We start from the raw sequence: 27,459 nt of genomic DNA on the forward strand, positions 1-27,459 counted from the left end.
GGTGGAAACTGGATGTTTATAGTCAGTTAACTTACTTGCCTCGGTAAGATGCAGTGGCAACTAAACAAACAGTTGTGGGGCTTCGTGACAGAACTGGGGATCAAATGGCCACAAGGGCTACTGAGTATGGATGGACTGGGGTTCCGCCTTGGGAGGCAGCAGCCTGCTGGTATTAAGAATCGGCAGTCAGCTGAGTGCCAGCAGTTATATTTATCAGTGAACTTGGTCAAAAGCGCTTTAAATAAATTCTCACTTTCAGTTCATGTTGGTAATGTATGTACACCGCACGTTGCTAAATATAGCCGCTGGCAGTGACCTGACTGCTGATTCTAACCCGGATTGTAACCACATGATCAAAACTCAAGAGATGATCATGATGTTCATTGAGAAGAAAATGGATATTTCTTTATATTTCTCACTTTGCAATGTTTGTCATTACTGTAATATTCCTTATTGTCAGAATGACTTGTTTTCATTTAATAAGTATTAGCACACACGCTGCTATATTCATTAATTCATCATCATTATATTTCATGATTCTATTTCAAGTGGTGTGGACTATAGTTGGTTTCATCAAAGTTGTAAACCTCTATGAGCCATGACCACAGTCACTTTGGGCTTGCCTCCTACATTAAGTGGACATGCCGTTATACAGCTGAACTGTTCTAAGCAACATGAAACCCAACCGGTCACTCAGCCGTATTTACTGCTAACATGATGACAATCAACAATGCACAAGATTATAACTTGATTTTCTTTACTCCTGTCAATAGTTTAACAATAAACATTAAACATGCTTACAACAAGGTACTGGCAATTTGAAAGCACAATCACTGATTAACAATAACAGTTTTTCTGTAACAATAGAAATTTATACAACTCCACAAGGCCAGAAAAGTTCATGTCTTGTTTCACAGAATTCTGAACCATAATCTCTCGACACAGGACCCAAAACAAACAATTTGGATTAAAATTAGAATATTGTTGATAAAAAATGAAGCAAGACATCAATGCCAAATAAATTACCAAAACTTTCAGGATGTAATTAAAAATGCCCGTTGCTTATTACTTAATGATCGTTTGTAAAATGTCTTTAAAATAAGTGCCACGGCATTGTAGTCAACATCAAAATGTCGTCAAGACTGAAACTTAACAAAGGCCTCTATCAGCATAGATATCCATATATCTAGAATATAATCTAATGAGCTGGACAGAATATTGTGTCACCATAAGGAGGAACTGTTAAGTTCCCAACATTCTGGCAATTTCAGAGAAGTTTACAGAGCCAAATACCGACTAATAAGCGCCCCACTCTAATAAGCGCCCACGGCAATATTTGCTAATATATTGGCCCGTGAACAATCCCAATTAGCACCCTTTCCGATTGATCAATGTACACAATACTTATTTATTCGCGTATAATATGCACTCTTGTGTTATATGCACCCTTAATTATGGGCAATTAAATTCTGGAAAAATATATCTCTCGTATATAAACATTTCAGGCTGTCAGCATAAACCACAGAATTTATCTTTCAACTGTTTTTTTGACAAAATAATATTCTAATAAGATCCCCCTATTTCTAATTTTGAGACCGCCCTGGGCGCTTATTACCTCGAATACGGTATATATGTTGAATCTTACAACTAAACAAATACCAAATATAATTTCATTTTGAACATAAATGACTCACTAATGGTCACAAATTTCTTTCTCTTTTTCGATATGGCAGCCAGATTCAGACCTCTGGAACAAACTCGGGTGACAATTTGATATTATAAAATGATATGCGAAAAACCCTTCATGTGGCATGTCATCTTTTGTGTCGTTTTGGTAATTTTGGAAAACATTCCATGATTACCATCTTACTGTAGTAGGCAATGAGAAATGGGGATATGTCATGAATAGTCAGGGTTTATCATTTGCTTGTCCCGCTTGTCTATCTTTATCTAATCACTCTAGAGCAAACTACTAAACATCACTCAATGGAATGATGACAATAAAATTTAAAGGTAAGTTCAGTCAGAGTAAATCTAGTCAGGGTTGGATAGTAATTTGCACATGGTTCTTAAATTCTGGCATTAATAACTGCCAACAAAGTGATAACATTAACAACTATAATATAACAAAGATAATGTAGAATATTAATCATAACTTGAGCCAAAGTCTTGTGTGTATGATTCAATCAACTTCAACCAGTCTTTCATCTTTGAAGTACATGTCTTGTATCATTTCATTAGAACTAAGTCTGCAGATTTTAGATTTCTTGACCATTGGATTCCAAGATTTCTTCACAAATGCTTCAGCTGTAAAACACTCTTCAGACATTCTGGCAGAGGTAGTTTGTGAACTGTAGCTGGCACTGATGCTCCAAGGATCTGTCTGATCTTGAAGCAAGATAGGTCCTGTAGTGTCCTTGTTTGTGAGGTGTACAAGGGCAGCTTTTTCTTCAAAGCCTTTCCATCTTTTCCGTGGAAGGCGTGAGCCCTGATACACCTTTCTTCACTGTTGACATTGTAGCCAGCTCTGAACAAGAGGTCCACCATAGATGCTCGCACAGACCTGTTGTGGTTCTTGGCTGCATATCTAAGAAGTGACTTTCGCTGTTTGGAGCAGCATTGAGCATTCTTCCTCAGCAGGAATCGGACAATGTTGACACTGTTACCCTTCACGGCTGTAACCAATTCCTTGCAGTGCTTGTAGTCACCAGCCATAATCTTTGCTGTGTAAATCAAAACCGTCATCTTCAAGCTGCGGCAAATAGCCATTCCAAGAGTTGACTTGATATCAGACACATAGTTAGCATTCTCATATCTGAAGGAGCGATTCAAGACAGCTCCTGCCTCCAGAAGCGTGAGAACATTCATAGACGAACCATGTTTGACTGCCATGTACAGTGCACTGCGACCAATGAGGTCCTTCTGATTCACATTTGCACCTCTGGAAATTAGGAATTTCAGCATATCTGCACGACCATTGGACTGTCTGGCTACTTCATGAAGCGTAGTAGATCCCTTCTTGTTACCTTGATTGATATCAATCCCAATTTTGCTCATGTGATTTAAAAAGTTGAACTGCCCTCGTAGAGCACACTCATGGACTGTGTTATATTTCTTGTCAATGACAAACCCTTCCCCTATCAGAAAGTCAAATATGACCACACTACCAATCACAGCAGCACGATTCACTGGCAGGATGGGATAAGCCCTCTCCTTCATCCTTTGTGACACTTCCCTTAACTCAAACCATCTCAGTATGCCAGCACCATCTCGTGCAACTATCAGTCTATCCAGAATATTCCATGATCGGTCGCTAATGTGTTTGTTCTTTTTCACAGCAGACTGTATATCTCCAGAGGCACCAGGCTGAGCTGTAGCATTGGGAGGGTATGGTTTGGTCATGGGTATCAAACACTTTTCAGTATCAACTGTATCAATTTTATCTTCATCATGTATATCAACTCTAAAGTCAGCATTTGTTCTATTGAACTCTAAGCCACAGTCTGAGTGATAGCTTGCATCAGATAAAGGGGACCCATCAGATGAATCATACAGTTGGTCCTCATCATCCCAGTGATCATCATTGCTAACAAGCAGACAGTTATCCAGATCAGAACTCGAGCCAGTCAGGTGGTCCTCACTGTATTCATCCTCAGACTCCGACCATACATAGTTAGATCCTTTGCGTTTTTCTGCGTCTTCCTCATCAAATGAGTCACTCCAGTTATCTGGGTCATCTGCTGAGTAATCTGTATGGTACAGTGATACATCCAAATCTGATGAAGAATCTTCAAAGTCAGCAGTTGTTTCCTCATCATATGATGACTCCTCAAAATATTGTCTGTCATACTCAGATCTGTGTCCAACAAATGCTTGCATAAATGAACATGGTGAGGGAGAGGTCCTTTCCTGTTCTGTATCATCGTCCTCATCATCACCATCATTGTCATCAGTGTTGTTGTTCATGTCAAGAGCATTCCAAGACTGACTTCTATCACAGATCTTGGGACCTGAGACACTGGAATGTTTCTCAGGATGGGTTCTTGATTCATCTGTACTGCTGCTAGCACATTCTACAAAAATATTTGTATCTGTTCCCGAGTTCGACATTTTCCTGCAGGTATCTGAAATGAAATAAGATGAGGTTTCATCAAAGTACTTGATAACAATTTCTGGTTGCAATTCATTAAAATTATGGGTAGATGGGTTACAACCTACTGGAAAGCCACATTTTGGGTGACAGATTTGGGGACTCCAATTTCATTTACATTTTATTACTTTGTTTTTAATTTCAAAGTCAGAAATCAGTCATTTGCAAGTTTTGCAAGAAAACTCAGAATCGCTGACATAGGCATATCTATAGGAGTTCGATCGATCTACGTGAAGACCTAGAATGTTCTGACTTTTGGTTCCAGTGCTCCATTTCGAACATCTGATCAAATATTTTTCAATAATTTTTAGTTTATTCATTAGCTTGACATGAAATTTGGAAAGCCGTATATTATTGTTGAAATATTGTTTTATTCATCTACGTTGTAGACATGGATCGTGGCTCTAGCTGGCCTACCTTGAGTCCCCATAGCTTTTGAAACAGTTGAACAGGTGAAGGCCGATGAATGATGTAAAATCGATTGCAAACATGGAACCTACAGATTACATCTTAAGTAATAACATCTGCGGACAGACTATCGACAAAACTTACCTGAAACAGTTTACACCCCAAGGGACATTAATGCCTCAGACTTTGACTTCGAGGCACACGCATTGACATGTCAGACGTCTTCTGACACACCCAACTCTCCCGCCGATTCCTTCAAAATGCTATCAGCCGCTGCAGCAGTTGCCTCCCTTACTTATTCCATGACCACAATGGTGTTTTGATCGAATTAGTTTAGACAGACCACATACCGATATATCGATATGTCATTCATCGGCCTTCACGTGTTCAACTGTTTCAAAAGCTATGTTGACTCAAGGTAGTCTGTCTAGAGCCATATCGGTAAATGGTCTCTGATCTAAAATGATACCACGAAATATAATGCAGTGCTACACTATATGTGAATAAAGTCAAAACATCAAGACTTCTATGATCCCCGGTGAGGAGATCTATAGCATTGGTTGCAGGTGGCTTATAGCCCGTGGTAAATGTTAGTATTTTTATGCTAAAATATGTTTGACAATTTTACTTTTAATTAGAACTTTGATTTATTTGTATGACATGCTTCTAGCTATTAATACTTGTTCTCGTCGCTCTGTGGCTGAAGTAACGCTGATGCAACGTTATATTTTGACTCACTTCCTGTTGAGAATTTGTGGAACTTTGATTTGATTTATATTTTTATAACAGAAAAGAGTTGGTCTAGTGGTATTGAGGTCACTGATACCACCGTCAAAGTTCGAGCAATGTCAATAGTAAATGCGAATGCTAGAATCATGAACACATATTCTTTCCAAAACGGCAAACTGATGGGCGGATATCCTTTAAAACGGCACGCACGTACCAATGCATGCCTTGATAATAATATATCAGATAGTCACAGTCTTCCATTTCGCCCGGAATGTTAATAAATTAACAATGCCAAATAAGTAATCCAATCGAAATGTTCAAAAGTCCCGAAATTGTATTGACTCTAGAACCCATGCTTTTCCCCCGAAGATTTCGGAGAGCGTCACATGACTCGTGCTCAAGAGTTGTTTGATCAGGGTTACACTAATACAGCATTATTGGCCTCAGTAATTCTTTCAAAACGTATTATGGTAGACATGTGGAGGACAATTCAAAATCTGACGCATCAGTGAAAAAAGAAATTATGTCCGAGGCGATTCGCAATTTCGACTTGTGCCATTCGCGTGTTGTTGTTTTTCAGGTGACCAATTGACTTGCCTTTGCATGTGTTTGTGAAGGTGCCACCGGTGGAGCTAGCTATTTGACAGTGATTCATGAACACATGATAACGATATAAATTTAGTCGGAATCGTACAATGGTCTTAAGAGATTTCTGATGGTCATGGAAAATGTTCTTTGTTCGTGTTTATTTAGTATTTTCAACTTAGAAACGAAATAGTTTACGAACACCTTGCTATCATAGCGGTATATACATGAACTATATTCACAAAATTCAAAATTCGAAATACATTTTGATCTTTGAAAAGACACCACAAAACGTCACTGAAAACACAGTTTCCTCACACTGAAACCAACAGAAACAATGGCATGACGTCATGTTAAAGAACAGATTTATGACGTCACAGAAACATATGACGACTGGCTGTAGTTATTCAGTCCATCGTGTGGCTTTGATGTGTACAGCAGTTTATTGCTGAATCGTCTTCCGCGATTTGTTTATTTGGTAGAATACTTCTTTCTAAAGGTATGTACCGACCCTTTATCCCTTTTATTACTTTAAGGAGATACACTTTCTGTCAAAATTATGATAAAACATTAACTTTGCCTGCACAAAGTCTGTTGTTGTTTTCAAAAATAATAAATAAAATGAAGTTGCTTTCTTGAGATCATTTATTTTTTAAACGAAGAGTGATTTTTTTCGTACAGCTCTACCATGTCTCGGAGGTTAGAGAAGAGTCGAAAATCTATTCACCCGAATCTGGAGGTTAGACCAGGTCCGACATTCCCACGAGGCCCACGTCATTCACGTCAGACGCTATGTACGTTCCATATTTTAATAAGAACATGACAACAACATCTGACTACAATCCTTATTTAATTGATTGTGGTTTTGTTAGAATAAAGAATTATGTACGTATTATTCAACATTTCTTAAGAACAGCGGTGTTAAAATCGCGTATATTTTTTACATCACCAAATTGTAAAACAGTCGGCCAACAATGTTTTGTCAAAAGTCACATTATTCTAATTTCTTTTGTCGATCGGTCTCTCAAACAAACTGAAAAAATATACGGCCTTGACATGAAAGTATTTATCAACTGTGCATGATCATATCTTTTAAAGCAAATTATATTGATAAGTCGTAAATATAACAAATGTCTCTTGACCGCGCTAGTTATATTGTAGTATGTTTATGTTTGAATGGATTAGGTATTCTGAGTGAGTTATAATTTAACGTCATATCGGCAATATTTCAGCCGTTTCGTGAGTTAGGTGTTATGACATGTTTTCACGTGATGTATACGCAGTATACCAATATGATATACTAGTATATCGATGGATGGCTGCGGCGTAAGACCACATTCACTTCACTCAATGAGTCTTCAAGTATCAGTTGTCCTGTGTATGCGTGAGTTTTGTTTGCAAAGTCCTTCATTTCCACAGGTCAGTACGAGGAATTCAAATCTGACATGAGTAACATTCAGGACAGGTATGTTCAGTATAATCTTCTTTAATTATCATTCAACAACCAAGAAAATACCCTTTTTCAATCACGCTATCGAAGCGTACCTGTTTCAGTACATATTACGAATATTTTCGGGTCAATTGGCAGTTTTAGCATGTTTGAATCAAGACCTTATCAAACATTTATGTTTGTCTGCTTAGCCTTATTCATAGCATAAAATCTAAATCCATATCTATCAGTTAATAATTACCCCCACTGAAAATACCTCATGTAGAGGCGCTATCAACCATACAATACACGCTTATTACGAACTAACTTTTTAGTCCCGACTATATGCTGTAGTTATGCTTTATATATGTTTATAACGAACTGTATGCATAAACTAACTAATGTCTAGATCTGGACTGTCATGGAAATGGGCCCCTGGCCATAGAGCATAGCCCCCATATTTGTATATCTATGTTGTTTCCATATAGATTGTTGAAAAGACTGCCACCAGACGATCGTCAACGGTGTAGAACCAGGCGGAACATGGAAATGGCCGACCCTCATGAACCAAAGAGAAAACGGAAGCCTAAGGAACAGATGGGACAGCCTGGAGAGGATGACCGTAGCCGCCATCTTCCATCTGTTCGAAATTGCCACCCTCTTTCCAGGGAACAGGAAGACGGGAACAGCAGACGATATCTGAGCGCGTGTCGTCATCGTCTTGCGAAAAAATGGGAAGAACAGAAACAAACTATGAAGGAGCTCCAGAAGAAGAAAGAGGAAGAGCTCAAGGAACTTCAGACACTTCTTCGTAAAGAGAGGGCTATCTTTAGAATGAGTGTGCTCTCTGCTTCAGTCAGCCTTAGTAAAGAGATCAAGAAGGATAGGAATGCACCCACCTTGAACAGGGTAAATGTATCCATCACAGCCCCTTCTTTGGAACTGACAAGGAAACCTAAAGTCTGCAGAAAGTCTAAGAAGCGTGCAACTGTCAAACTTCCGGTACTTGCCGGATGTGAGCATAACTGTCCTGAAGCTGAGAGGAAATACGGAGTCAGAGGTTCAAAAGTAGTTCTCCCTCCAATAAAGAGTAAGGTATCAAAACAAATATGGCGCTAGTTGCATGAACATCCAGTGTTTCTTCTTGTTGAAGAAGAGACCGTAAGAATTGTCCACAATGACAGGTCAAGGAGACAAAGGACAAGACGTCCAAGAGCTTGGATCATAGTATGTGTTATCACCACACATAAGGTGCTAACAAGACTTTATCAACTATGATTGTTTATGATGAATGCTTCTTATTTGATTGTAAATTTTTCAAACATGTGAAATAAAAGAAATCATTGGAAAGCCACATTTTCTGTAATGCATGTAAAATCATCCACCCTTATCCAGTGTGTAATATCTCCAATCTATACTACTCAAAGTTTGCTAGGTTTTGATAATATAAAATAAATCCAACAAATAAAGATTGAAATATCCCGGTATACAATAATTGGGCAAGACCCAAAGAATAAACCAACAGAGGCATGTAGTCACGGGTACGATGTGCAATGCGTGACAGCACATCATTATCAGAGAGCACAACAGTTGCCACTGAGGATTGCAACAACTGAATGCACTTGTGACCCCTCAGCAACAAAGGCATGCTTGAAAGTGGGTCTATACAATGTCACCTTGCAAACGTCCTTTGTGTCACCCAAAGTGTGATCAGCAGGGCATGGAAATGATACCAGCCGTTTGGATCAGCTACCGAGCAACATGCATCGCTCCACCACACAGGGAAGACAGGTTTCTCCTGTTTGCAAGCATTGCGTCATCACTTCATGACTGCCATCAAACTCAGAAATGACTTGCGGAATGCCAGTGGCATTAACGTTTTTACTCTTCAGTACGTAATCATCTCCACGAGGATGGTCTCCAGTTACGGAGGGCACACGTTTGCATCTCACAGACTCCACATCACAGGCAGGCGCTTTTGGATTGGGCTGAAGATCACGTCAATCGGACAGACCATGACTGGGCTTTCAGGATTCTGACCAATATGGAGGGGGATCAATCATGATTTGGGGTAGGATCAGTTTAGCTGAAAGAACCGATCTCCATGTCCTACAGCGGGTAGGATGACAGATGTACTTGAGACAGTGCAATAGGACGGGATGGACAATAACACACGACCTCATCGTTCAAGGGTCGTTGATGCCTGCTTAGAGCAGAAGACCATTGTCTGCAACGAGTACCCAGCTCGGACCTCAGACCTCAACCCAAACAAACACATGTGGAACAAGCTGCAGATCGCCCTCTCATGACTGCCTGGCCTTCCGGCAATTCTACTGGAACTCGGCAATGCTCCTACTGAAGAGTGGTACAATCACATATTGGGAGTATCAGACGACAAATATGTTGTTGACAATAAATTTGTTTTTGTGATTTTTTTAGTTTAGGTCAGATATTTTCATTTTGACGGCAATCTGACTGATAATTGGTTGTTTGTTTGCATTGTTTCACATGACAACAGACTTTTGTTCATTCAAAACGTCTTCAAGCAAATAGTCTTTGGCTATTTCAACAGATGCACACAATTTGACATATTAACTTTTAATGAAGTGAACCTTAGCAAACTTTGAGTAGTATATTATATGTATGGCCTGGACCAATTCACCACCACAGCTTCCTGTTCAGAAGTGACATCAGTCTCCATCATTTTCACTAACCTAGCACAGAAATTCTCTTGTGAACCTACAAGTCACACATAAGCACCTGTGCCCCTTCACCTATGTTGGCATGGGCAACAGTTGTTCTAGATGCGGGAATATTGGAGATATTGCAGTGCTATGGTGGCTTTGATACAGTTTTTATTCTGCTTTTTATACAAGCATAGCTTCCAATATCCATGTCCAACAGTCATTTGAAAAGTTCAAATTGTACCTTAGGTGTGAGTGAGCGAGTTGGCTTTTTTTTTAGTTCTATTGGGCAGTGTCAGCTTAATGTGGGTGGAAAGTTAACAGTGAGTAAAGGTTTACAACTTTGGAAAAATGCACAAGCAATCATGGTGAATCTTTGATCCAAACAGTCAGCAAACTCTTTACCTTGGACCACAGGGATGCCCTTTATAGCTCGTCTTATCTGTCAATTGATACAGATACTGCTCTGCACAGTGACTTGTGGTGTTCAAATCTAACCATCCCAGCTACATGACAAGGATATTAATGGATTGATACAGTGTTGTCTTCTACTCAGTTTAAACACTGAACTATGTCATCTGTACTTGTGGGGTTCTGGGTTAGAACTATATAAGAGGCGACCTCATGGATCATGTGGTCAGCCATGGCGACTTGGTTGATAGCGTGTCCTCGTACCCGATGGTGTGGATCGTTGTTCACAATATCACTGCATTGTCAGGTCAAGACTTCATTATTTACATGCTGCCAACATACAGCAGAAATATTGCTGAATGTGGGTTTAAACAACAAACAAACTTCATCTGTAAATAAAGATTTATTACCACAGATTTGCAACAGATGACAAACTAGAAAATACTGCAAAACAACAATTAAATAAACTATACATTGGTGAAAGTAGGTTAACAAGCATTAATGAACTGATATCGGCTCAGTTCAGTTCACAACATAATGAGAGTCCATAAAGTTCAAGCATTAAGTCTACTTGAGAGCAAATAAAAAGATCACACACAGTTAAGTGTACAATTTGAAATTTAAAAGAAAAGAGAATATATGCTAAATAGCTGTATAACAGCTATATACTTCAAAGTAGTAAAGAAATGATGTTTTTTCATATCAGTTGGTTGGCAAATTTCTTCCAAGATGGGTAACTGGAACATTAATATAAAGTCAAACACATGTTTTAAAGTTTTGAAAGAAAAAAGTTTAAAGTACATGATACTTTTGAGAACCACTGATTTTATATTATTCTTGTGCATTTTGTATGTTTTGACCATGAAGAATCAATTGACACAACTTATCCTTGGATTAATTAATATCTGAGATGGATTGATGTAATTTTACATTTTCCGCTTTACAAGAGGAGGGGTGTTGCTCACTTACGAAAATATCACTCTTTGAAAGTAACTGTACAAAAAGCATGACCAGTGGACCAGCTTGACTTTTGTCATCCTTTGGCATACTTCTGTGTTAACACACAGATGTGCTAGCTTTAAAGGGACCTTGGTCCACTAAGTGATCTTAGTGCTACGACTCTGACTATTATAGGCTTGTGTTAAAACATGGAAGTTGCTGAATTTAGACTAGATTTCCGACAAGTAGATAAAGTTGCAAAATCCCCTGAAATAATGCCACAATACAAGGTGAAAATCTTGCTTCATAAAAGGCTCATAGTCTCTATTGATTTTCTTTTGCTAGTATAGTATAAACTTATGAATATAAATGCATAAGGAAGAGAATTTATGGATGTCAACTTCTTTATTATGAGGAAAACAATGTTTTGGAGTATATGCTTACTCTGAAACGCTGTGTTCCTCATAATAAAGAAGTTGACATCCACAAATTCTCTTCCTTATGTATATCACCTCTAAATGCCTTTCAAAGACTTTATATAAATGCAAGTCATTTGATGACCTGAAATAATTATCATAAAAACGTTTTCAAGCAATGTCAGTATTGCACAGCAATGTGATGGTAAACAAGTCTGTTCAAAGTGAAGAGTTATGATTGAAAAAGTTTTCCCCAGTTCTAAACTCGACACATGATTGAAAACAGGAGTCTGAATTGCTCTTTTTTAAATAATGATTTCTGTTTGATAGTATTTTTGCTATTGAGAGGGTTTGATACTAAAAATAACACGTAGAAATATATAAAATAATTGAAACATGAAATGATTACCAATTTTTCTCTTGATGAAATAGCAAATATCTATTTGAGAATTTTCAAAGACTTTCCTTGGACGATGTTAACACCTTTAGAACCAACTACATGTACTTGCCTATTAAATTTTGTGACTTATATATTTAATTGTGATAACATGAACGAATAGACAATGAGTGTGTCAGAATAATATTTTCCCAATAAGATGATATGGGACTGTGCAATAAGTAATTTTTAAGAATGACTTTGTGATAGTCATGTTCTCTCAATACATCTTCTCGAGGCAATGGTGTAACTGACTGTAAAACTCCAGTTTCAACCCTTGCCGAACAGGGCTGGAAATACTGGGCTCGATCGTAGCACCACCAGTGGCTATTACAAGTTATGTCCCTCCTATTGACCAATCAGATTCCACCTTTCATAACACTTGCATTTGCTTGAAATCAAAATGGCGCCACCCAGTCAAGACGATCTGATTGATAATCAAGAGCTAAATTGTCAAAAAAAAAAAAGGGTCTTACTTTGCGAAGTGCATCAAATCATGTGAGCACCATCGTTAAGAACATGAAAAGATTTGGAAAATATCTGTTGACACTAAGTTGTCGGTACACATACTTTGCAAATACTGCAATGGACCAAAATCTGTACGGCAGTTTACGAACCAGATGTACATTTTGTTACGCAATTTGATTGGACTATGCATGGTTTCCTTAGTCCAGCCAAAATAAAACTCCATTTTTCCAGCCAAGTTCGGCAAGGTTGGAAAGTGGACTTTTACAGTCAGTTAACTCCCTTGAATGTGCAGAAACAGTACAGTGTATTATACCTTATATTTCATTGAGCCATGATAAAACTTCATAATTGTTTATTGCTAAAAATCATGAATGCATATCAATGCATATATTTTTCAATTCAATTGAGTAATCATTTTGATCACAGAAATTGTGACAAAAATTCATTTGATAGTATATTAGGAGTCAAAACCATATAACGTATAAACATTGACAAATTGCCTCACAGACTTCACAGTACATTGGCATGATTAGTTAGAAGATGGTAACTGACTTACTACTGCACATAATTTTAATAATTGACAATTAAACATATCTGTACTTGTATCATCTTTATGAGGTATTATGTATAAATTGACTTGTAACAATCATATTGTACCAAATGCAACTATATGTTAATCTGTTGAGTATGAACTGCATACATAACCTATTGATGTACATACTTGTATGAAATTAACAGGATTTAAACACATGAATATAGAGAAAATACAAATAAATTAAATTCTGGGTGTGTACACAACATAATGAAACTAAGACGACAGTAAACTATGTTTATAACAGACACGTTTATAACCAACTGACAGATCTTTTTGGTGTGTGCGTGCGTGCGTGCGTGCGTGCGTGCGTGCGTGCGTGCGTGCGTGCGTGTATGTATGTATATATGTATTTTTGTTCATTTAAACTGAAATGGAATGCTGTTTACTGAGCATGTATCATGTGAACATACATGACAATCATATCATTTAAGTACACATAAACAGCGAAAGTTTTAAACTATTAAGGAAAGATATTTGCACAACTTTGACACACTCGCATTCATCCTGAAAATGATATCTTGATTAATATTGTAATATTACATGATACATTTTCCAGTCATACTAATTGTATCTTGTGTCAAGGCAAATATGTCATGATGCAGCTTGGAGTTAACTGAAGGTCATGCAGATAAATGTCAACATACATTGTGGACCTAAGAATTAAAACTGTAATTTTTGAAATGCTGATTTTATGGTCAGAAGTTGTTGGAATGTTGTTTTGTTATGAATGTCAGGAACTGGGGAATTCCGCCCTCATCCAGCATAAAAATGTTCATTGAAATCACATTTCACTCATATCTTGTCTCACTTATCCATGTTCATCACATTTTTGTTACTAGAAGATAACATTGTTTTTTTTTTACAATTGTCCTCTGTTTCAAAGTTCCAGAATGACACAATTCCACTATGATCTAGGAATCATCCAAATGCAGAGAGACATAGGACCCAGAGGAATTGTCCGAGGTGAAGAAGCCACACTTGTCCTGTGTGCTTGAGATGGTCTCGCTGGGGGTGAAGTTGGTGGGCGTGGCGGTGAAGTTGGCAGGTGTGGTGAAGTCAGCTGGCAGCATCTGCTGTTTCTGCAGCTCCTTGGCACACAGTCTAGCCTTTTCCCTGAAACAGTATCACAATAAACATTGGCTACCAGTCAACATCAACAATGTTTCATCAGGAATATTCAGGAGCTACATGTAATATTTCGGACAGTGATAGAATTAGGCACCAACCTGCTTGCCTGAGTCTGTTCATCTAATGTTAAAAGTATGCAAACGATAGTAGATTTTCAGGTTGTCTTGGTGTGACCCAAATGTCCTTATATGTTATCACTAGAGTAGCTGGTAAACATTTCAGGTTAATTTCTATTCCTGTAGGATCTCCTAAAATGCATCAGACTTAGCCATGGCTGCTTCAGTCTATTAATCTGTTTGTTTTCTAAACATATCTAGTTATATTACATAAACAACTCCACTGTGAAGATCTTTGTAACAATTGGTCTTCAGCAACCCATGCTTGTCATAAGTGGCGAGTAACAGAATCAGGTGGTCAGGCTCCCTGACTTGGTTGATGCATGTTATTGTATCCCAATTGCAAAGATTGATGCTCATGATGTAAAATGCTGATTTGTCAGTTCCAGGCTTGAATATTCACAGGCCTTGGTCATATAGCTGGGATACTGCTGAGTGAGGCATTAAACAAACAAACATTAACAACTAATAAAAAATGCGCTGAGGTAGTTGTATTTTACTAATGAGCTTACTCTCATTCAAATAATTGTTCAGGTGAAAGCACCTTTTTCTCTTTAAAAAATATGATGAAAGAACCAAATGTCTCATACCAAAATATTAGACTAAAAGCTAGTAATGATTACAGCAAGGGCGTACACGGTTATGTATGCACATCTTTGATATCCAAGGTTTCAGTGGAATCACTGGTGTAGGAGATTATCTTACCTGTATGGAGCCTGTTCCTCAGGGGCCATGGTCCTCCAAGCATGTCCCATTATCTTGCTGATGTTGGATGTGTGAACTCCAGGGTTGGCGCTGTACATGAAACCAGTTCAATCACAGCAAACATTCCACAACACAGTTTTGGTTGGTTGGTTTGTTGTTTAACGCCACACTCAGCAATATTCCAGCTATATGACGGTGGTCTGTAAATAATCGAGTCTGGACCAGACAATCCAGTGATTGACATCATGAGCATCAATCCACACAATTGGGATCGATGACATGTATCAACCAAGTCAGCAAGCCTGACCACCCGATCCCGTTAGTCGCTTTTTACGACAAGCATAGTCGCCATTTACGGCAAGTATGGGTTGCTGAAGACCTATTCTACCCCGGAATCTTCACGGGTCTCCACAACACAGAGAACTCTGACAAGCAAAAGTCATAAAAACAAAATTAAAAAACCTATTTTTTTAAATACTGATTTCTTTACAACTGACATATGAGATGAAATTTGGTTATTACATTTAATGCCTTCTTAAAGGAAATTAAAAATACCGGTACATGTTTTCAAGCCTCAAGTAATGGTCAAGATATACAGAACTTTGTTACAGATAATATCTACTATAAAGGCACAACTTATAGACAACTATATCAAATATATATCAAATGTTAACATAATTGATAATTGTTTTTTTGTGCTTGAAAAAATATCATGAATGAAACATTTAGAGCTTCTCAAAATTGGCCATTTCAGGAAGGGTATCAAATTGTACAGCATCTGAAAACATTCTCATTATACAATTATATTAAATATATCTTATTTTCAAGCTTTTCGAACCTTCATATGTGGCATAAATATGGTTTTCATACTTAATGAATGTTCTCCTGTTCAATCTGCTGAACATCATGAATCCATTCATCCAGGAAGTTTTCCGCAGATCAGTTTTACCCGACTTTGTCACATCCCTTGATCTGCAGAAGAAAACATTTTAGATGAAATATAAACAGCCACAGAAAAAGGTACCTTTTCAAGCATGCTCTATTCTATTGGGTGTAAAGGGAGTAAAGATGAAATAACATCACTCCATCAACAAGATAAAAGCACACACTTTAACATTAACCTGTACTGGTTAGGAAACTTAACATGAAAGTGTTTTTAAACCACTGATGTTATATCATAATGTGTCGGGTCAATGTGGGACAAAAGCCCCAAGAGACTCCAGTAGGGAGTATGGTGCTGACAGACCTTGGATTAGGAGCATATCAACTGTACGTCTGGGTCGTTCGTTTCTTTCGTTCGTGAGCAAGCGAGTATGGTTTTACACCGCTTTTAGCAATATTCCAGCAATATCACAGCGGGGGGACACCAGAAATGTCTGGGACTTGAACCCACAAACAGCAGACATTGGCAGCTGAGGGATGCAGCTGGTTCAGGAATCCTAGAACACTGCCCCCATCCTCCTAGGTGGCTTCAATGGACAAGCTAATTACACATTACAATACTGCTTGCTCAGATTAATGTATGCTGTAGTCATAATATAACAGCTAGATCTAGGCTGTCTGTAAATATATCTTGCACCAGACTAATCAGTGATGGTCCATCATCAGGAAGTAATCATACCAGGAAACAATGATGACAGTCAGTCAGGTCATGGTGGTTCTCCAAGTGAAAACCTGAGACAGTCATCGATACAGCACAAATACTGCTGTAAGGGGCCCAACATTCTGACATTTTGAACACAGTCTACCTACCCCTCTGATGAGGTTGACGAGGCAGGCCTGGATCTCTGAGACTGAAGCTGGGCAATCTGGGACTTCTGGCTGCGCGTCAGGCCGAGACTCTGGAGGGAAACGTCTTCAGGTTCCTCTGTAGTGAAAGGTCAATGTCAGTGCCCTTCTCCAATAAGTACATGCAATTTTTTTTTAGAAATTATCAACTCAAAATATTTTCTACATTTGTATGATCACATGTAATTCTTAATCTATATTGACAAAACAAGTGTTTTTATATACAGATATGATCCATCAATAATAACTAAAGCATACATTATGATTATGGCCTATGGTAAATGAAAATCATCGTACCATTTCCAATAGCATCCACTTCACAATTAATAGGCTCCATTTGAAAACGTTCATCATCCTCAACATCAAAATAATGCTGATTCCTTGTATCAGCTGAGTTAATATTTAAGTTATTGAATGGAGATCGTTTGGGTGTATACTGCTTCCGTTTGTTCTTCCTACTGCCTGGAGTGAGTGGGTCCAGCTTGGAGGCAAGAGAAGACTGCTGGGGAGTGAGGAAGGCCGAGGAGGAGGAGGGGATCTGGATGGTCTGCAAAACGTTATCAGGGGAGACGGCTTGAGAATGTGGCAGGTCAGGGTCGAAGCTCGTGTCTCGCTCACTTCTGCACCAATCAACTTGGCCAATATTCTTGAAAATAAGACAATTACTTTCAAAGCAAAATTTAAACAGGTACACATGTTGATAATAATGCAGAAAAATGAATTTAGTTGAATTGAGAAAAAGAATATCAGCCTGTTGAACTGATCTGGGCCTATATCTATGCTTCCCATTGGTAAATTATTTATAAATATGACTCTTTTTGTGTCATAAAACTAAAATGTTCTGACATTGGTGGTTTTGCCAATGTACTAGTATTTGCTTTCGTGAGAAGAAGATTCATGAACATTGATTATATTGTCTTATGAAAGCTGAATGAGTGAAAGTTGTTTATGTCACAGTAGGCAATATTCTAATTCTATAACAAGAATCTATATGAAAATTCAAATCTAGAACTCGTGGCGGACAGCATGAGAAGTGACCCATACAATGTCCCACATTTTGCCAGCTCCTGCTGTGAGCATGGGGTCCTGTCACACGTATATACTTGCCATGATGTTGCCCCCGAGGTTGAAGGTTGTTGTGTTCTCCTTGTTGCCTTCCCTGTGGTCAGGGCTGGACAGGAGACTCAAGGAGGTCGGGACAATGTGGCTTAAGTAGCGTGCAGGTAGCTGGGGTGACCTCGGCTCCTGTAACAGTTTCAGGAGAATCAACTGAGTGAGTGAGTGCCGCCGCATTAACTCAAATTATATCTATACTCTTCAAAAAAAGAAAAGAAACGCAAAGCTAGATTTGTGTGAGCTAGGAAAATACATTTATACAAGGAACTATACAAGGTATTGAGCCAAAATGTTGTGGAGAGAACACCTGGTGATTGTAGTCATATCAGTTATTGGTACATAGGAAAAGTCAAAGGTGAAGGTCAGCTACCATCAATAACGCTTATGTCCCCCGTTGGAATCGGTAGCGACCTGACATCTCCTGCCAATGGAAGAGACGAGTATGCGAATTACATCCTGGGTAATGGTAGTTCACTGTGACTCGGCCTTCAACGCAAAAGCCAACTGCTGCAGCTTCTGGGGTTGTGGTTGACGTCAGCGTAGCCGTCTATCCAATTCATCCCACAGGTGCTCTATCGCGTTCAAATCCCGGGATCTGGAGGGCCAGGGGAGGATGTGCGATAGGAAAATTTCGTTGATGTATTGTTGAGCAGTAAGATTGCCCTGGATAGGGACCAAACCTGTCCTGCCATGATGAGAGATAGTCGCCCACATCATAATGCTACCCCAGTCAAACCTGTCCACTTCCAGTGCGCACTTTCCAGCATAACGTTCTCCCAGATGTCTGTTGACCCGTGCTCTTGATTTGTCACTGAACAAGACATCTCTCCATCACAGTTGAGGCTATACCCTTTGTTGTCGACACCAATGCAGATTTTGTTGATGATGTTGTTGACTCAATATGACGTTAATGCCCTTTCGTTAATGCACTGGGGGCCTTTTTTCCGAATTGTACGTGTTTCTCGACTAATGGTTTGCATGTCCTTGTTGTGATCATTTTGATCCAGGAAATTTGTCACTGACACTATATTACATTAAACCTCTCCATTTTGCACCTCTTGGTCCACTAATTTTGCTTTAAATGACCCCAAATATCAATATTGCGTTTCTTTTTTTTAAAGAGTATATCTATCTTTATCTATATATATATATATGTGAAGACAATGTTTCTTCATGGTCACTGCAGCATCCTTAATTATGTATCATTATGTTTATTTAATGCGGCATATCCATTCTAATTTTTAGTGGGGGCAGTGGGATAGCCTAGTGGTTAAAGTGTTCTCTTTTTACGTCGAAAAACACGGGTTCGATTCCCCACATGGGTACAATGTGTGAAGCACATTTCTGGTGTCCCCTGGCTTGATATTGCTGGAATATTGCTAAAGTGGTGTAAAACAATACTAAATCGCTCACTAATTTTTAGTGGAAGTAGTATATATATCTCTTTTTCCTAATTTGTATCATACCTAAGCAGCATGTACAGGTCACACAAATCTAAGAAAAAATACAAACTATGCCTTACCATCAAAGATGAAGAAAACCTCAGACAATCATTTGCTTCAACTTCTTGACTGAAGAAGGGGTCATATTCACCTAAAAACAAATTTGTAAGAGTTAAAAACAGAAGATTTTTTTTTACCAAAAACTTTTACAGAATGTAGTACATTTCTCAGAACATGCTGTATGTATAAAAAAAATGAAACATTTCTGGATCAAGTTAACAATAAACACAATTGTTTTGGATAAATCTTGTCTCATTGAAATCAGATCTTTGACTATGATAGGATACCTCTCAATGTGAAGATCTGACAAAACCTCTATATTAGATCACGTGAATCCTGAGCAAGTTTTCAGCACATATTCAAAATGAAGGATACATGGATTCTCGAACAAATCACATGTCAGCTACATATCTTTTTCCTTTTTGGCCTTATTCGGAAAAGTCGATGTTAGCAAAAGAAAGCCGCCGCAGAACACAACAGCATATCCTTTTGGATGTAGATGCTTTGGTGGTCAGACCCATGATATATAAAATATCCACAACAATACAATACCACAGCTGTATATTTTTGCATTCAGATCTCTTTGATTATATTGATTTCGGAGATACAGAAATCAGATATGCTGCTCTGGATGCTTCACTCATACAGAGAATTTAAAAACCTAGACTGATTGTCTGATGAGAAAGTTCTATGTGACCTTCTATGGAAGCAGAGAGGGTTCATATCTGTGTTAAAGATCTTATTTTATCAGATTTGTTATGGATGAAACGTTTAGTTAATGCTTTCACCTGCAATTTTATTTGAGCTGTCTTGACATTATATTTTTTTTGATTCGACACATGAGCCAGGATTTGAGTCAGCATTAATAATAAAGTTGCCCAATGACTATGTTAATCACGTCCCAAATTCTATACGTAATACACTTTAAACCACTTCTCAAGGATAAATATTGTTTTGGTTGTATCGAATACTTGGCTTCATCTGATGTCACATCCAGCGTAAACTGTTTTTGAGTGAGATATTACAGTCCTCACATGAGTTGACAACTTCCTCCTCCGGCTCCGTGTTGACAAACCAGGGTGCGACGGCATTGTCATTGAAGAAGGGCAGGAAGGAGGAGGTTGGCACTGTGGAATCCTGGGAGCAGTCTTTGCTCTCTGTTGCCCTGGGAACGTGTTGTGGCACTTGGTGGTCGCTGGTGGAGTCGACTGTAGGAGATGAGAGCTTCAACCGCCGACTCAAACTGCGCTTGTCATTCAGGGGTGTCTTTTTCTATTTACAAATCAAAATATGATACAGAGAGATAGATATGAAACAACAGTAACAGGTCAGTAAAAATGATTACTGGGACTGCAAAAATGTTCAAATATTTGGTAAAATTATTTGGGCTCTTGAAGAACCAAATGCTCAACAATTTTTACATTTTGGAATCACTTTTCCTCATATTGAGAAAATGGATTTTAAGTACCGTATGTCCTTTCATGATATATTCAGTCTGCAACTTCAACCAAAACTACGAGGACTGAGTTTAGTAACATTCTGTCTGGTTTAGAAAAATCAGATAATAAATGCTACATGTTTACAGTAAAATCAAGTGAAAAGGATGCTAAGAGCAAAGTTCAGGTGCGTGGATTCAAAAAGTTTGGGCACAGATTGTACTAAAACACAAATTTACTCATCTTCAGTAAAGTTTAGTGTTATCATATGAGCTAACAAGACTGAACAGAATTTTATTAGACTTGGGCTTCAGACCAGTGGCAAAAGTCACAGACTGCAAATTATTTTGTTACCTCAATGTTTCAGGACATCATTAGACCTTATATTGCAATTCAAGACAAACATACCATGTAGTCTCTTTCATTCCTACTTTTGTTTCCTTTGTCAGTGTAAACAGATCTGTTTTCTGAAATGATTAATGATCATACAACTACATACAACTGAATGATCATATTGAGACCAATAATACAACCTTTAATAAACAATCTACAGTCCATTTGTGGGGTAAAGACACTGCAGTATGTCACTTGTGATTGGTTTGTTGTTTAAAGCCGCACTCAGCAATATTCCAGCTATATGACGGCGGTCTGTAAATAATTGAGTCTGGACCAGACAATCCAGTGATTAATATCATGAGCATCGATCCATGCAATTGGGATCGATGACATGCATCAATCAAGTCAGTGAGCCTGACCACCTGATGCCGTTAGTCGCCTCTTACGACAAGCAAAGTCACCTTTAAGGGCAAGCATGGGTTGCTGAAGACCTATTCTACCCTGGATCTTCACGGGTAATGTCACTTGTGAAAACACCCCATTAACAAATGGTGTAAATACCTTAGCAAAAACCCTGTTTTACAACTTTTCTACTTTGGTGACCTACAGTAAAACCTGGATAAAACAAACTCAAGTGAATCACCAAAATCAGTTCAAAACATTTGTAGTTCAATACTCGGGAACATGCCAGCCACCTTTGATAGAAAACAGAATAGAAAATGTTCACCAAAGTATCACTAAACCAATTCAATAAAATCTTTTTCAACATTTTCAGTATCAGTTCACCATGTAACTTTCTAAAGTTTGTTATTTCTGATCGTTTCTTAGTGACAACAAAACAGACAAGTATTTTAAGAGGGTCAACAATATCACATTCCCTTAGAATCAATGTCATCTGAAAAAATAATAATCATACAATATCTAGACCACTGGCGGATCCAAAGGGTGTGTGTCGGGGGATGCTCACTCCACCAAAACATGGCGACATTTCAGGTATTACTGTTCACTTCCTGACTTCGTGAAAATTCTAAATCTACTTCAACTTTTGAAATCAGTTATGACACACACTTGCTTATTGTTATACCCTGAATTCAACAATATTCCAGCCATGTTCCCGAGGCAAAGGCGTTAACTGACTATAAAAGTCCAGTTTCCACCTTTGCAAAACTAGGCTGGTATTTCAGAGTTGCAGTTTGGCTGGACTAATGAGTCTATGCATAGTCCAATCAAAATCGTGTAATGAACTAGACATCCGGTTCGTAAACAACATTGATTCCAACGTGCAGATTACGGTCGACTACTGGATTTGCAAAGCATGTGTACTGTCAACTGGGCGTTGACAGATATTTTCCAAATCTTTTCATGTTTTTTTTGTCAAAGTGCTCAAGTGATTTGATGCACTTTGCGGGGTAAGACCTGTTTTATTAAATATAGATCTTGATTATCGATCAGATCATCTTGACTGGACGCTGCCATTTTATTTGAAGCAAATGCAAGTGATATGAGGGATGGAATGTGATTGGTCAATAGGAGGGACGTAGGAGGGACATAACTTGTAATAGCCACTGGTGGCGCTATGATCGAGCCTGGAAATTCCAGCCCAGCAAGGGTGGAAGCTGGACTTTTATAGTTTACAGTTAACTCCCTTGCCTCAGGAAGTAAATTGACAGCCAAGACACAGAGCCAAATCACCCACTTTTGTTGGCTCTAAGTACAATAATCATGAAGTAGAGGGAACTTCTCCACACCCTCGACATCTCCAAGGCTCTCATTTCGGTAAACCTACACTAAACCCTGGATCCAGTCCTGTGCTTCTCAGGTTCTCAAATTACCTGCTGTTAGAGACATGGAGGATGGAAAAATCATGGTTGTTATAGCTTGTCAGTATTTCAAGTAATATATTGACTGACCAATTTCAGTGCGAAGTTGTAACGTTAATGATGTCATTGAATTTGAGTAGGGGACACCCAGTTCGGAACATAGTTTGACAATGGTGTTCTCCAGGTAGGCCACATAGCTGATAATTCTCTGCATCATCACCACCTGTATCAAAAGAAAAGCTTGTATTCTAAATAATTCACAATTATCCATGATGATTTAGAAAGCACTATTATGAACGTTCAGTAAACTTTATCGTTGTTATTAGTCAATAGTTTAGTAGTACTGGGATAAATGGCGCAAGTTTCATTTCACTTATGAATCTAAATGTGACGTAAACTTATGATAACAGGTAAACAAAACCTCAATGATCAAATATGAATTAATGTGTTTTACTGTAATAAAACACTGTGAAAGAGAAGTTCATCAAAAATGTTTTCAAAAGAAATACACATTAATTGTATTCAAGATTTACTATGGCCCACTGTTATTGTGATGTGATTTATTTCAGGCAAAGATACACAGTGTGACTATTATTGGTCACATGATAATAACAATGATTTAATTATTGTCATAATGCCACAAACCACTTCCTTTAGAAATTGTAAACATATTAATCACTTTACATCTTCACATTTTCTGCTTTTTGGTTTGTATTTCAACACCGCAACCAGCAATACACCCCAGCTGTAAATAATCAAATCAGGACCACAAGACAAACCAGCGATTGATATTTTCAGTAAATTCTAACATCCCACACCATCAGAGTATGATGACACGCAATCAACAGTCACCCTGCCTAACGTCCCAATCCATTTAGTCGCCAAGTTTACCCCAGATCCCACATTGTTATGAGTACATATGTAGTGACAAGATCCGGCAGGAACACAACCAAACCCCAAGAGCCTAAAGGTGTAGTTTACAAAATTGACTGCAACTGTGGACAATTTTACGTAGGTGAAACATCCTGCCCAATCAATACCAGAATGAAAGAGCATAAAACCTCCACCATTACATCCGACAGCAAATCAGCCATCTCGGACCATATCAACAACTGTCCCAATCACATCATCACCTGGGACAACGTCCAAATACTCGCCAACAACCTCCACAATTTCACTTAAAGGAAACTAACAGAAGCAGTCCACAATCGCTGCCACAAGCCATCAACCAACAGAGAACAAGGCTATTTCATCCCATCCGCCTACTATGAACTCATCAAACAATAATCACTTATCCTGTTTATTGGCTTGATGTCCCTATGTGTTCTCTGTCCATCTTGTTGTGACAGCATCATCCCTTTGTTGTCAACACCTACCAATGTTATCCCACTCATGTATGCAATTGTTGTTACTGTTAATCCTCTACTGTTAATCCTCCACCTACTATATATATTCTGTACTATGTCCCTCATTCAGTCTTGCTTGACAACGGTATAAGGATCTATACCGAAACGTCGCTTTTCACAGCATTAAAGAAGTTGTTATCCATAAAATTGTGTCTAATGTCGTGTTGTGTTGTTTACATGGTGCACGTCACCTTCGCACACTGCCTATTCGGATGTGACATTACATGTCGAAGTGACGTCACTGGCGACGTCTGCTTGTCATTGTCATCGTGGTTTCCGAAGTAAACAGGCATTAACCAAAAAGGCATCTCGTTATCATTACGTACTAGTTACTGAAGAAATACTTAGGCCAATACACTACAATCTGGCGACGAGATAAAAACGAGAATAATACAGTCACAAGAAAATGTTTTTGGACGAATAAGTGGAATAACGCGGGACATTCAGAAAACAAGCGACGAGAAAAAAACTTTGAAGAATAATACAGTCACAAGGAAATGTTTTTGGACGAATAAGTGCAATAACGCGGGACATTCAGAAAACAAGCGACGAGATAAAAACTTTGAAGAATAAGACAGTCACAAGAAAATGTTCTTGGACGAATAAGTAAAATAACGCGGGACATTCAGAAAACAAGCGACGAGATAAAAACTTTGAAGAATAAGACAGTCACAAGAAAATGTTCTTGGACGAATATGTGGAATAACGCGGGACATAGATTTTACAGAAACCAAGTTATCGGACAGAATAGATTCTCGGAAGTGTGGTACCTTGTGAACTGAGGACTTGACTTGCTCCAGCCAAATCTAAGACAACATGTTACAAAGAAACAAATAGGCCAGAAGATAACACATGATGGTGGAAACCCTACCTTGAGACAGTTTGAACCTGGACAAAGAGTAGCCGTCAGAAGATTTTGAGGTCCAAACAAGTGGGTCTATGGTTCCATATTGCAGAGAATCAGCCCCCTTGCTTACATTGTGGACATTGACAATCACCCCAGTCATGTGCATATTGATCACATCATTGTGGCTCCTAACAATGATTCAGGTAGTGCAGACATCCTTCACAGAAGAGAAATGCTGTTACCAACAACTTTGCAGACTACCAAGTCTATTTTTCCTGAGACATCACAGACCATGCCTCAGCAGCCTGCAACACCACCATCCACCACTGAGACAACAATGACTCCAAACGACGATGCACCATCAAGTGAAATGTCTTTCCCCAACACCACACCGGCGCCATCCATGATGATGCGACGTTCACAAGGACTTTGCCTACCTCATGAAAGACTTGATTTGTGACTTTCTCGCATTCTCGCATTGTGACTTTTTCGCATTTCCTCCTCCTAGTGTAGCTTAAACTTGTTCGCGGTTGTGTTGTATATTCTAAACGGGGAGGAGTGTAGTGTTGTGTTGTTTACATGGTGCACGTTCACCTTCGCACACTGCCAATTCGGATGTGACATCATATGTCGAAGTGACGTCACTGGCGACGTCTGCTTGTCATTGTCATCGTGGGTTCCCAAGTAAACAGGCATTAACCAAAAAGGCATCTCATTATCATTACGTACTAGTTACTCAAGAAATACTTAGGCCAATACACTACATCTATCTTGTCATCCGTCAACTTCTAAGTAATGCCTATCAAACAATTTACATGTGTAGTGGCATGCAGAATGACTGATCACCTTTGTTTCCCTCCCATCCTGTGAGGATCCAGGAACATCTTTGCAGATTTCACTCAGACTGTCATTCAAGTTATGATGCCGAGTCCTGAAGCATTTTACATAATGCAGAAAGTCAACAGCATTGTTGAGGCCTAATAAAAAGTTATGTGGTTTCAATTACATGACCTACCATAATTTAAGGTGCTGACATTATCATTTTTTCAGAACTCACTGTTTTGGGAATACATTATCCAAATACAGCAAAACTTAATAAGAGGTCTATAAAATAATTGAAGCCTACCTATACTATTAAGCAAGTTAATACATTCCAAGTGTGCAAGAAGGAAGAGTTTGTTTTCTGTCATTTGGGAACGATACTCTATGACAATAGAACCATTATTCATGTATAACAGTGAAGATAACAATGAGTCTATGAATGCTCTGTGCTCCACATGAACCAGTGTATGACTGTTGTCTTAATGCTATTTTGATTAATATCCTTGACAAATTCAGTACTTTTGCTTCAGAACATAGTTTCTCTCACAAAGGCATTTTTTTAGCATTTTGTAACACAAATTTAACTTCAAAGAAAGCTGTGGCAGTGAATGTGTCCCGGTATTAATCAGTATGGAGATAGTTTCATTAGGTAGTTTAAGATAGCATCAATTTGATAATGAAGTTTTCATGTTAATTTCTAACACTTTTATAAATCCCCTGCTCAGGGAATGATAGTATTATTTTATATATCTAAAAGTATGCCATCATATATTTCCAAATTATTCAATATGTGATTAACAGCATGTCATAAGTAAACATATGAAACACTTAATGAAAGAATTTACATCACGTTCCAGCATCATTTGCATACCTTTCATTTTCTCTGTGTCTCTCCATCATTTTGAGAGCAGTACGAGGAGTTCTGTTCTTTTTAGACGAGTTTGTTCTGCGTCTGCTACATGGAGATGCCTCATCAGTATTTTGGGGCAAAAAGTAGTAAAACTCTCTGGTTGACGGCCATGATACCTTTTAGCAAAAACAAACAATGCAATATGCACTGATTAGTGCAGTTTCAATAATAACTAACTTAGTCAGTGACTATGTCAAGATGGCACATATTGAAGATTAATGCTTCAGAGTTCCAGGGGACACAGATTATTGATTGCAAAAAATGACAATGTCATCGA

At 38.4% G+C, this 27,459-nt stretch overlaps 3 protein-coding genes across 3 annotated transcripts in view; 1 reads left to right on the forward strand and 2 right to left on the reverse strand.

The window, feature by feature from the left end:
• Positions 1 to 2,292: 2,292 nt before the first annotated feature.
• Positions 2,293 to 4,110, reverse strand: LOC139443520 (uncharacterized). Its single transcript, XM_071224507.1, has one exon. It carries the CDS (start codon positions 4,108 to 4,110, stop codon positions 2,293 to 2,295), a length of 1,818 nt encoding a protein of 605 aa, XP_071080608.1.
• A 2,450-nt stretch (positions 4,111 to 6,560) lies between these two features.
• On the forward strand, positions 6,561 to 8,420 carry LOC139443200 (uncharacterized). The gene is made up of 3 exons (XM_071224162.1): positions 6,561 to 6,666; positions 7,292 to 7,337; positions 7,790 to 8,420. Exons 1-3 carry the CDS (start codon positions 6,561 to 6,563, stop codon positions 8,418 to 8,420), a joined length of 783 nt encoding a protein of 260 aa, XP_071080263.1.
• A 5,567-nt stretch (positions 8,421 to 13,987) lies between these two features.
• Positions 13,988 to 27,459, reverse strand: part of LOC139442400 (uncharacterized) — a 28,989-nt gene continuing 15,517 nt past the window's right edge. The window contains exons 3-14 of the mRNA XM_071223215.1: positions 27,144 to 27,298; positions 26,297 to 26,381; positions 23,288 to 23,420; positions 21,450 to 21,508; positions 20,640 to 20,877; positions 19,626 to 19,696; positions 18,095 to 18,232; positions 17,285 to 17,633; positions 16,952 to 17,066; positions 16,070 to 16,171; positions 15,200 to 15,289; positions 13,988 to 14,363 (exon numbers count right to left, since the gene is read on the reverse strand). Coding sequence (XP_071079316.1) covers positions 14,162 to 14,363; positions 15,200 to 15,289; positions 16,070 to 16,171; positions 16,952 to 17,066; positions 17,285 to 17,633; positions 18,095 to 18,232; positions 19,626 to 19,696; positions 20,640 to 20,877; positions 21,450 to 21,508; positions 23,288 to 23,420; positions 26,297 to 26,381; positions 27,144 to 27,298 — 1,737 coding nt within the window. The 3' untranslated portion in view covers positions 13,988 to 14,161. The remainder of the gene's footprint in view (positions 14,364 to 15,199; positions 15,290 to 16,069; positions 16,172 to 16,951; positions 17,067 to 17,284; positions 17,634 to 18,094; positions 18,233 to 19,625; positions 19,697 to 20,639; positions 20,878 to 21,449; positions 21,509 to 23,287; positions 23,421 to 26,296; positions 26,382 to 27,143; positions 27,299 to 27,459) is intronic.

The sequence above is a fragment of the Haliotis cracherodii genome, unplaced genomic scaffold (assembly GCF_022045235.1).
Source record: "Haliotis cracherodii isolate W230 unplaced genomic scaffold, xgHalCrac1.p SCAF_5, whole genome shotgun sequence".
Lineage (NCBI taxonomy): Eukaryota > Metazoa > Mollusca > Gastropoda > Lepetellida > Haliotidae > Haliotis > Haliotis cracherodii.

Bases quoted from the DNA above. Each gene is read 5' to 3' on its own strand.
- LOC139443520 (XM_071224507.1), bottom strand. From the start codon at position 4,110: ATGTCGAACTCGGGAACAGATACAAATATTTTTGTAGAATGTGCTAGC.
- LOC139443200 (XM_071224162.1), top strand. From the start codon at position 6,561: ATGTCTCGGAGGTTAGAGAAGAGTCGAAAATCTATTCACCCGAATCTG. The intron at 6,667-7,291 runs GTACGTTCCATA...TCATTTCCACAG, and splicing joins TCATTCACGTCAGACGCTAT to GTCAGTACGAGGAATTCAAA. The intron at 7,338-7,789 runs GTATGTTCAGTA...GTTTCCATATAG, and splicing joins ATGAGTAACATTCAGGACAG to ATTGTTGAAAAGACTGCCAC.